The sequence below is a fragment of the Ochotona princeps genome, chromosome 1, assembly GCF_030435755.1.
Source record: "Ochotona princeps isolate mOchPri1 chromosome 1, mOchPri1.hap1, whole genome shotgun sequence".
NCBI lineage: Eukaryota > Metazoa > Chordata > Mammalia > Lagomorpha > Ochotonidae > Ochotona > Ochotona princeps.
Window position 1 is genome coordinate 73,175,416 of NC_080832.1, and position 10,600 is coordinate 73,186,015.

The 10,600-nt window shown below is 40.7% G+C and overlaps 1 protein-coding gene across 7 annotated transcripts in view; it reads left to right on the top strand.

Moving 5' to 3' along the window:
• SYNCRIP (synaptotagmin binding cytoplasmic RNA interacting protein) overlaps window positions 1-10,600 on the top strand; it is a 40,180-nt gene that overhangs the window by 22,773 nt on the left and 6,807 nt on the right. For all 7 annotated transcript variants that reach the window (XR_009245021.1, XR_009245022.1, XR_009245023.1 and 4 more), the window contains 3 exons: window positions 1,682-1,887; window positions 7,183-7,332; window positions 7,635-7,756. Coding sequence is in view for 4 of the 7 variants with exons in the window: in XM_058661023.1 (XP_058517006.1) it covers window positions 1,682-1,887; window positions 7,183-7,332; window positions 7,635-7,756 (478 nt within the window). In the remaining 3 variants the exon portion in view is untranslated. The remainder of the gene's footprint in view (window positions 1-1,681; window positions 1,888-7,182; window positions 7,333-7,634; window positions 7,757-10,600) is intronic.

Genomic DNA, 10,600 nt, shown 5'->3' on the forward strand with positions numbered 1-10,600 from the left:
TTTGCAATTCTCCAAGCACTCTCCATACTGATTTCCACAGTGGTTGTACTAGCCTACACTCCCCTAAGTACCTCAACGTGGTTTTCATTTGTATCTCTGTTATGGCTAGGGATCCTGAGCATCTTTTCACATATCTATTAGCCATTTGAATCTGTTCTTTTGAAAAATGTTTATTCATTTCCTTAGCCCATTTTGTTACAGTGTTGTGTGGTTTTTCTCTGTTCCTGGGTTTCTGAAGCTCTTTGTAAATCCTGGATATTAGTCCCCTATCACTTGTGTAATGTGCAAAAAATTTTCTCCCATTCTGTTGGTTGCTTCTTCACTTGGTTAATTGTTTCCTAAAAAGCTTATTTGAAAGGAATAGTTGGGGAGTGTGGTTGTTTTCTGCTTCCTTATTTCCCAAATGGCTGCAACAAGCAGATCTGAGCCAGATTGAAGCCATAAACCTAAAATTCCATGCAGGTATGCAGTGTGGATGACAGGGGTCAAAGTGCTTCACTGCTTTCCCACGTAGTGTTAAGAAACTCAATTGGAAGTGGACAGCCAAACCTGGAATCAGCACTCCAAAATGGAGAAGTGCGACCTGCTAATGCCACACTGCCAGCCCCTACATTGCTGTTTCTTTGCTCCCCCTTCCTCCCTGCTTTCCTCCCTCGCTTCCTTCCTTCCCCCTTCCTTCCTCCTTCCTTCCTCCTTCCTTCCCCCTTCCTTCCCCCTTCCCTCCTCCCTCCCTCCTTCCCTTCCTTCCTCCTTCCTTCCCCCTTCCTTCCCCCTTCCTTCCTCCTTCCTTCCTCCTTCCTTCCCCCTTCCCTCCTCCCTCCCTCCTTCCTTCCTCCTTCCTTCCCCCTTCCCTCCTCCCTCCCTCCTTCCCTTCCTTCCTCCCTCCTTCCCTTCCTTCCTCCCCTCCCTCCCTTCCTCCCCTCCCTCCCTTCTTTCGTCGTCTTCTGGGTCTCCACATGGGTGCAGGTTCTCAAGGGTTTTGGCCTTCCTGTATTGCTTTCCCAGGCCATAAGCAGGGAGTTGAGTGGGAAGTGGAGCAGCCGGGGTACAAACTAGCACGTGAAAGGCAAAGATTTAGACACTAGGATACTGTGCTGGGACCTGCATTGGTGTCTTCTTTAAAAAAAAATTAAGAGGCCAGTACCGGTGCATTGCTTGGTAAGCCTCCACCTGGGTGTTGGTTCATGTCTCTGGCTACTCATTTCTGATCTAGCTCCTTGCTTATGACCTAGAAAAGCAAGTGGAGATGACTTGGGTTCTTGGGACCCTACATCTTTAATGGGAGACGCAGAAGAAGCTCTGGGTTCAACTTTGGACAGGCTCAGCTGTGGTTGCTGTGGCCATTTGGGGAGTGAGTCTGGATGGAAGAGCTCTCGTTTTTCTAACTCTGCCTTTCAAATAAAGGAGTTTTTTTAAAAAAATTTACAGATTTTCATCTACCTGTTTGATTTCACTAATGAAAACAAAACTATCCTTGAGTCTAAGAAGATGTGTTTATTTTGTTGGAGATTTTTGGAAAGGATGGGTTTGAAAATGTCTCTACAATTGATTTTATAGTCATTTGTAAACATGAGTAGTGGAAAGATTATTTTCCTTTTTAAAGTATCTCAGAAAGACAAATGCTGTGATTACTTACACTTGTTATTTTATGCTAAAACCTTGGATGGTTGTTTATTTTCAGAGGGTCTTACAGACGTCATTTTATACCACCAACCAGATGATAAGAAAAAAAACAGAGGTTTTTGCTTTCTTGAGTATGAAGATCACAAAACAGCCGCCCAGGCACGGCGTAGATTAATGAGTGGTAAAGTTAAGGTCTGGGGAAATGTTGGAACTGTTGAATGGGCTGACCCTATAGAAGATCCGGATCCTGAGGTTATGGCAAAGGTAAAGAAAGATCTTTTTGGATGTATTAATGGAAGATGGTTGAATGAGTCAAGAAGTGAATTGTGCAATTTTTAAACCATACTTACAAAGATGAGAGAAGTGTTTTTAGTAAGAGGCACTCATTAGACATAACAATATGCATGTGAAGTGAATGTGGATACTTATTCAAGGATTTTCAGCCAGAATTATGTAAGCATTATTCTTTACGAAGTAGTTAGACTACATGTGGTGGGCATGGCTTATTTACTTATTATTATGTAGATTATAAGATCAGTTTCTTTGGGTTTTTGTGAATGATGCCATTAACTTACAATTTTTTTTTTAAAGTCTTGTTTCTAAAAATAGTGAAAAGTACAGGCCCGAAGAACTGCTGCAGTTATGGTTAGCTATTATTAGGCCACTGCTTTCGCAGTCAGTTGAGATATCCTATGAGAACAAACTTCTCGAGTCAACACATTCTGTTGAAGTTTGCAGTTAAGTTGTTCTACCCTTTGTCTAGGGAGAGTTCTCCTTTTATTAGTTACATTCTGTCAAATGAGGGAGCTACATAAAAAGATTTGCATCATTTCTGCTTTTTATTTTCATTTTTTTCCCCCATGAACCTTTGAAGTCCCCTTTTATAACTAAGATAAATTCAGAGAAGTGTGAGATGGAAGACATTTAGGATCCTCTCTCACTGACCTATGAGAGCTTATTGGATTAGCATTTTAGATTAATAAATTCCAATTTAGGAGAAAATGATAGGTTTCTTAGCCAAAAAAAAATTAAATTCTTAATTATGCTTGGAGAAATTTTCAGGATTAATAGTAGAATTTATCTTAATTTTGATTGTTTCTTCTATAAGACCTCAAGAACAGGTCCTAGATAGTGCTTTTTTTTTTTTTTTTTTAAAAACAACTTTATTATTATTATTATTATTATTATTTTAAAGAGTTATTTATTCTATTATAAAGTCAGATACACAGACAGGAGGAGAGACAGAGGAATATCTTCCGCCTGATGATTCACTCCCCAAGTGACCGCAAAGGCAGGTGTTTGCCAGGAACTTCTTCCGGGTCTACTTGGGAGCTGGATGGGAAGTGGAGCTGCTGGGACTAGAACCAGCGCCCATATGGGATCCCGGGCATTTAAGGGGAGGACTTTAGCCGTTAGGCCACAGCACCGGGCCCTAGATAGTGCTTTTTTTCTTTTTTCTTTTTTTTGTATTACATGTGACACAGTTTTATAGGCACTGGGATCCCCACTCACCCCTCCCCACCCTCCCCACATGTTGGATTCCTCCACCTTGTTGCATTACCATAGTTCAAGTTCAGTTGATATTCTTTCATTGCAAGCATCTACCAAGCATAAAGTCCAGCATCTTATTGTCCAGATAAGTTCAATGGTTTCTTGGGGAGACCATCTCTGGTCTGAAGGTAGATCTGGCAGAGTATCATCCTGATCAATTCAAAGCCCCGACATTACATCAATAACCATTTATAAGCTTATGGAATTAGTTGACATGGTATTGAGTAACCAGTATATTAAAAGAGGAAAAAAAAAGAATGCAAGTTCTGAACCACATCCTGTGACTTCTACATTGACATTTCAATTATTAGTTTATATACAACCGGGTTCTATACACCTTAAAATGGCTATAGATTACTATTCAGCTATCTCATGTCTATTTTAATTGTAGTATTTAGCAGTTCATAGAGTTGAAGCATAATTTTGTTGAACCTGGCTGTTTTTCGGGTAGTCTAACTCTATAATTCTAACAAGACATATGTCAACAGTTTAGGTGAACAGTTTTAGGAGGGATGTGCAGAGAAATCTTCCATACCCCAGTGAGGAGTAACTAATCTTTGTGTCCCACCCAGGGAGTTATAAGTGCATCCCTGCTGGCCGTTTTCTGTCTGTTTCTAAGCTTTCCTTGTTGTTCTCTATCTATTCTAGTTTTGTTTGTTTGTTTGTTTGTTTTGAGGGGTTTCTGGAGCGCTCCTGATGGTTATTACAAGAGAGGGTGGGGATCCAAAACTGGAAGCAGGCAAGGACCAGAGAAAGCTCCTCTCCCTAGTCCTGAAGGAAGTTTACTGTTCTTCTGTTTCTGCGGATTGCTCAGTGCTCCTGGTTGTTCCGATGACCTTGGATCCAGCAAGGCAGGATTTGGGCTTCTTCTATCCCATGTGGTAGATCCAAATGGGGGTGGTTGATCTCAGAGTTCTTGGCCTCTGAAGGCACTCCATTTTCCCGTGGTCTCCTTGTCAGTTGGGATGTAGTCCTTGGTGCTCATACTGATAGTCCTTGGTGAGGAACTGGGAGTCTTCAGGGTTGGGTTACAAACCTCCTCCTGTCTGCCTGCTCCACTCTGGGGTCCTCCCCTGCTCTATGCATATGACCTCCTAAGAACAGGTCCTAGATAGTTGTGTTAGAGTGTTGAAGTTCCGCTCTTCCAAGGTCCGGCGGCACAATAGCCTAGTGGTTAAAGTCCTTGTCTTGTAGGCTCTGATGATCCCGTATGGGTACTGGAGCTAATCCCAATGGCCCTGCTTTCCATCCAGCTCCCTGCTTGTGGTCTGGGAAAGTAGTAGAGAACAGGCCAAAAGTCTTGGGACCAGGCACCCATGTGGGAGACTCAGAAGAAGCTCCTGCTTCCTGGCTTTGGATTGGTGAAGCTCTAGCCTTTTCAGCCGCTTGGGAAGTAAATCATCGGACAAAAGATCTTCTCTGTCTCTCCTCCTCTCTGTATATCTGACTTTCCAGTAAAAATAAATAAATCTTTAAAAAAAAAAGATTCAGCTCTTCCCGACCGTGATTGTTGCATGCTATCTTCAGTTTACTTTCTAAATTGTTTATTAGAGAAATTTTATATTTAAAGCAAAATTTGATGAACACTAGAATTCGCGACATGCTTCCTGCTCGTTTTAAAAAACACATTTATTTATTTTTTGTTGGAAAGGCAGATTTACAGAGAGAAAGAACCTCCTTCTGCTGGTTCACTCCCCAAGCAGCTGTAATGGCCAGAGCTGAGCCAATCTGAAACCAGGAGCCAGGTGCTGTTTCTGTTCTGTCATACAGGTGCAGGATCCCAAGGCCTTGGGTCATCCTCGACTGCTTTCTGAGGCCACTAGCAGGGAGCTGGAAGGGAAGTGTAGCAGGTGGGACACGCACTGGTGTCCATGGGATCCCGACATGTGCAAGGCGAGGATTTAGCCACTGAGCCATTGTGCTGATCCCATACTGACTATCTGTAAACATACACAGCAATTCGTCAGCAACACTATTGTCATAATTTTTCAAAATCAATGAATCTGTGTTGATCACTGAAATTCCTTGTTTGCAGTAGCTTTACTGTTCGTGTTTTTCTTAGGGTTTCAACATGTGTATACTGAAATGTATCCCCCATTTTAGTTTCACACCAGTGGTATACCAGTTTCACCGCTCTGATGTCTTCTGTGCTTGCTGGTTCCTCTCCACCACAGCAGCAGTCATTGATCTCTTTGTGGTGTTTTTAGAACATGCACATGATACAATTGGAATCTCCACATATTTAGCTTTTTTGTTTATAAAAGCTCAAGATTCTCCATTTGTTAATACACTTTTAGGGTTTCTTCCTGCTGCTAAAGGCTACATGGTTCATTTCTTGATAGTGTATCCATTTGAAAAAATGTTTCAATTTTAATTTTTGGCAATTTTGAATAAAGCTAGTATAAACATCTGTGTAAAGAGTTTTGTGGAAATATGAATTTTCTGCTCCTTTAAATAAATACCAAGGAAAGAGATTGCTGCTGGATTGGAGAGAATATCCTTAACTTTTTTTTTTTTTTAAAGATTTATTTTATTATTATTATTATTATTATTATTTTTTTAAGATTTATTCATTTTATTACAGCCAGATATACACAGAGGAGGAGAGACAGAGAGGAAGATCTTCCGTCCGATGATTCACTCCCCAAGTGAGCCGCAACGGGCCGGTGCGCGCCGATCTGATGCCGGGAACCTGGAACCTGTTCCGGGTCTCCCACGCGGGTGCAGTGTCCCAAAGCATTGGGCCGTCCTCGACTGCTTTCCCAGGCCACAAGCAGGGAGCTGGATGGGAAGTGGAGCTGCCGGGATTAGAACTGGCGCCCATATGGGATCCCGGGGCTTTCAAGGCGAGGACTTTAGCCGCTAGAGCACGCCGCCGGGCCCTATTTTATTATTATTACAAAGTCAGATATACTGAGAGGAGGAAAGACAGAGAGGAAGTGGAGCTGCCGGGATTAGAACCAGTGGCCATATGGGATCAAGGCGAGGACCTTAGCCACTAGGCCACGCTGCCGAGCCCAATATCCTTAACTTTTAAAGAAACTGCTATACTGTTTCCCAAAGTACATGTGCCATTTTGCATCCCCACTGATAGAGTTCTGTTGCTCTACTTTTATTGTTGGTGCTTAGAATTTTTCTTAAAGATTATCTTACTTTGAAGGCAGAGTTACAGAGAGAGATCTTTCATCACTGCTCTATTTCTCAGACGGCCACAATGGCTGGAGCTGGGCCAATGCAAAGCCTCTTCCACATCTCCGAAGGTACATGGGCCCAAGGAGCTGAGCTATCTTCCTGCTCTCCCAAGCCATCAGCAAGTAGCTGATTTGGAGGTGGAGCAGGCAGGACACAAATTGGCATCCATATGGAAGGCCGGCCTCGTAGTTGTGGATTTTCATTATTCTAATGGATGTCTATCCACTTTTGTTTTAATTTGTAGTTGCTGCATGAATGGTGAATTTTTTTAGGCCTTTTATTTTTATTGGAAAGGCTGATTTACAGAGAAAGAGAGATAAATTTTCCATTTGCTGACTCACCCAGAAATGGCTGGAGCTGAGCCAATCTGAACGTAGGAGCCAGGAGCTTCTACTTGATCTTCCACGCAGGTGCAGGGTCCCAAAGCCTTGGGGCCAGCTTCTGCCTTTTCCAGGCCATAAGCAGCTAGGTGCATGGGAAGTGGAGCAGCCAGGACATGAACTGGCACCCGTATGGGATCCTGGCACTTGGAAAGGTGGTTTGGGGAAATTTAGCAGATACCATCGCTCTGGACCAGAATGATGAATGTCTTGAGCCTTTTTATTATCTATGTATCTTTGGTAAGATATCTGTTTCTGATTAATTGATCTTACATAGCATTCTCACTTCTTGGTATTTGTCCAACTCAGATGAAAAATTTATGTTTGTAATAGTCTAATGGATTGTTGTGATGCAAGTTAACTTTGTAAGGTGAGATGGTGATATCTTGCAAATTGAGTTTGGAAATATGCTGAGAATTTGCGTTTTGCATTTCAGGTCAAAGTGCTTTTTGTGCGGAACCTTGCCAATACTGTAACAGAAGAGATTTTAGAAAAGGCATTTAGTCAGTTTGGAAAACTGGAACGAGTAAAGAAATTAAAAGATTATGCTTTTATTCATTTTGATGAACGAGATGGTGCTGTCAAGGTAAGCAATGTTGGGGATTAAAGGCATTTAAAACAAGCCAATAAGTTTTAGTTCTAAAATCATTATGCCAAACAAGTGGAGGATGTGCATTTCCAGAACATATTCAAACCTTGAATGGCCTTAGATCTGTCTCAGTTTAAAAACAAAGTTGTAGAACTTAATCTTTGAAATCTTATTAAATTGTGTATTATTGAGGGGATGATACTGCCTATTATAACATTAGGAGTAACAATTTTTTTAACTAAATGTCATAATTATTCTGAAAGACTGCTTTTATGTTAACCAATGTGTAATTCTTCAAGGCTATGGAAGAAATGAATGGCAAAGAGTTGGAGGGAGAAAATATTGAAATTGTTTTTGCTAAGCCACCAGATCAGAAAAGGAAAGAAAGAAAAGCTCAGAGGCAAGCAGCGAAGAATCAAATGTAAGTGAAACTAAAAAAAACTACATACATTTTTATGTTAGTTTACTAGACAATAACAGGTGTTGCTGAAACTTACTACGCAAATTCATAACACAGCTTTTAAAGAAGACGTGAATTGACAGCTTTCAAATAATTAGAGAAATGTGAAGATGAGATAATGAAAGAATTAAGCTCTCATTATCGACTTTACTTTTGATAGCAATTACGATTCTAAGTACTTAGAATTTTGCTGGCTTAATAAAATGGAAAACGAATCCAAATCATTCATACCATATTTTGCAACAGGTGTACTTGAAGATACTTTAAATATTAGTTATTCAGCATCTTAAATTGTTTTATCAAAGGGTTGCTTCTCAGAATATGAAATGCCCAATTATGATGAACTCCACTTTCTTTATACAAAATAGGGACTTAATGAATAGTACCTGTTGGAACTCCCAAGTTTTCATGTTTTATGCTAGATTTTCAAAAACAAGAATGAGTTGGTAGAATGGTCCAATAACAAACTTAACAAAAAAAGTAAATGTATTAATTGTAGGAATTTGTGGAGGATCTCTAAAGGCTATTTAATCATGAAAATGTTTTTGTTCAGACTTTCAAAAATAACTGGGTTGCTTTTTTTTTTTTTTATTAATTATTTTGCATTATGTGACAGTTTCATAGGCTCTGGGAATCCCCCCAAACTGGGTTGCATTTTAAGGATAAAAGTGGGCCTGGTGTAATGGCTCAGTGACTAAATCCTTGCCTTGCTTGCACTGGGATCTTACTTGGGAGTCAGTTCTTGTTGCTACTGTTCCACTTCTATCCGGCGTCTTGCTTATGGCCTGGGCAAGCAGTAGAGGATTGTCCAAAGCCTTGGAACCCTGAACCCGCATGGGAAATCTAGAAGTTCCTGGCTTCTCTGTTTGAATCACCTCAGCTCTGGCCATTGTAGCCATTTAAGGAGTGAGCCAATGAATAGAAAATCTTTCTCTGTCTTTCCTTCTCTGTGTGGATCTGACTTTCCAAATTAAGGGGAAAAAAATTTCTTGTTCTTGTAGTTGTTGAGAGCATTAACAAGTTTTAAGTCTGGGTCTCTGGATCTCTGGATCTAAAGTGGGATTTGCCCTTAAAACATGCTGATACCCCATATTTGTTCTGGGCATGAAGAAATGTTCCTTACAGGATTGGTGATGGTGGTGTTGAAAACTACAATTCATTTTGATACTGTATATTTCAGGTTCTTTAATATACCTTTTTTAAAAAAAATTATTTTATTTGAAAGTTGGACTTAAGAGACAGAGCTTTCATCTGCTGGTTCATTCCCCAGGTGGGTGTAATGACTTGAGTGAAGCTGGGAGCAAGGAGTTTCTCCTTGGTTTTCCGTGTGGGTACAGTCAAGCATTTATGCCATCCTCACTTTCCTAGGTTATTCGCAGGGAGCTGGTTTAGAAGTGGAGTAGTCTGGACTCGAACTAGTGCCCATTTGGTATGCTGGCAGTGGAGGTGTAGGATTAGGTTATAACATCCTCTTGGCAGTCCCAGAAGGTCACATTTTAGTTGGCTTTCTTTAAATGAAAATTTTTTTGAGGTCTCGTATTAGGTATGTGGTTTAGACCAGTTATATTGATTTGATAGATGGAAAATGATGCTAAATAGTGGAGTATAAGTATATTATTATTTGAGAAGTGAATTACAAGTATATTTATTTGAAGCGAAAACACCAAGAGAAATTATTGCAAGTGATGTACATTAAACTTACTACAGCCTTTCACTGATACTTAAAAACTTTATAGTGTGTGTATGTGTACTTAAGCCTTATAGCAGCAGTATGAATTAAGGTATGCAAGTACTTGACAAGGTTCAGTTACATGAAGTACATTTTAGAGTTGGTTTTAAAGTAGGTTTTGCCTTAAAGCTTACATTTTTTTTTCCCTTGAAGATATATTTTTATTGGAAAGTCAGATTTACAGATAGGTGAGACAGAGAAAAAGATCTTCCATCCTCTGGTTCAAACCCAGGTGGCCACAGAAGAGCTGAGCTGATCCAAAGGCAGGAGCCAGGAGCTCCATCCGGATTTCCCACATGGGTGCAGGGTCCCAAGGCTTTTGGCCATCCTCGACTGCTTTCCCAGGCCACAGGCAGGGAACTGGATGGGAAATGGAGCAGTTGTGCCCAAGTCCACATTATTAACACACAAGGATTTCTCAAACTCTGCACAGCTAATGTTTTGGGCTGTTTGTTTGGTTTGGTGTTTGGTTTCGTTTTTGTTTTAAAGAATTTTTTTTTCACAAACGCAGATTTACAGAGAGGAGGAGAGACAGAAAGATCTGCATCTGTTAGTTCACTCCTCAAGAGACCACAATGGCTGGAGCTTAATTGGTCCAGAGCCAGGAGCTCATCCTGGGTCTCCCATGTGGATACAGGGTCCCAAGGCTTTGGGCTGTCAACTGTTGCTTTCTCGGACCATAAGCAGAGAGCAGCTGGGATATGAACTGGTGGCTATATGGATCCTGGTGGTTGCAATGTGAGGATTTAGTCACTAGGCTACCATGCTGGACCCTGGGCTCTCTTACTTTTGATTTTGAGGATGCTTTCTGGCAACCCTGGCCCCTGGTGTCTTTAGTATCACCTAGAAGTATTTTTGGATGTAAACAAAATGTTACAAGTGGGGCTAGAGTTCACAGCAGAAGTTTCTCTAGTGAGGAATGTAGGAATGTTTTATCATTGGATTAGCATAGTACATGGTCTCAGCTTTAAACCTAGGTATTTATATTATGGTTTTTAATGTAAGTTTGTATTGATAAATCTGTGCCTTTTTTTTGCATATAAAATAATTGTTCTCTGAGGAAGGATTAAATTGTG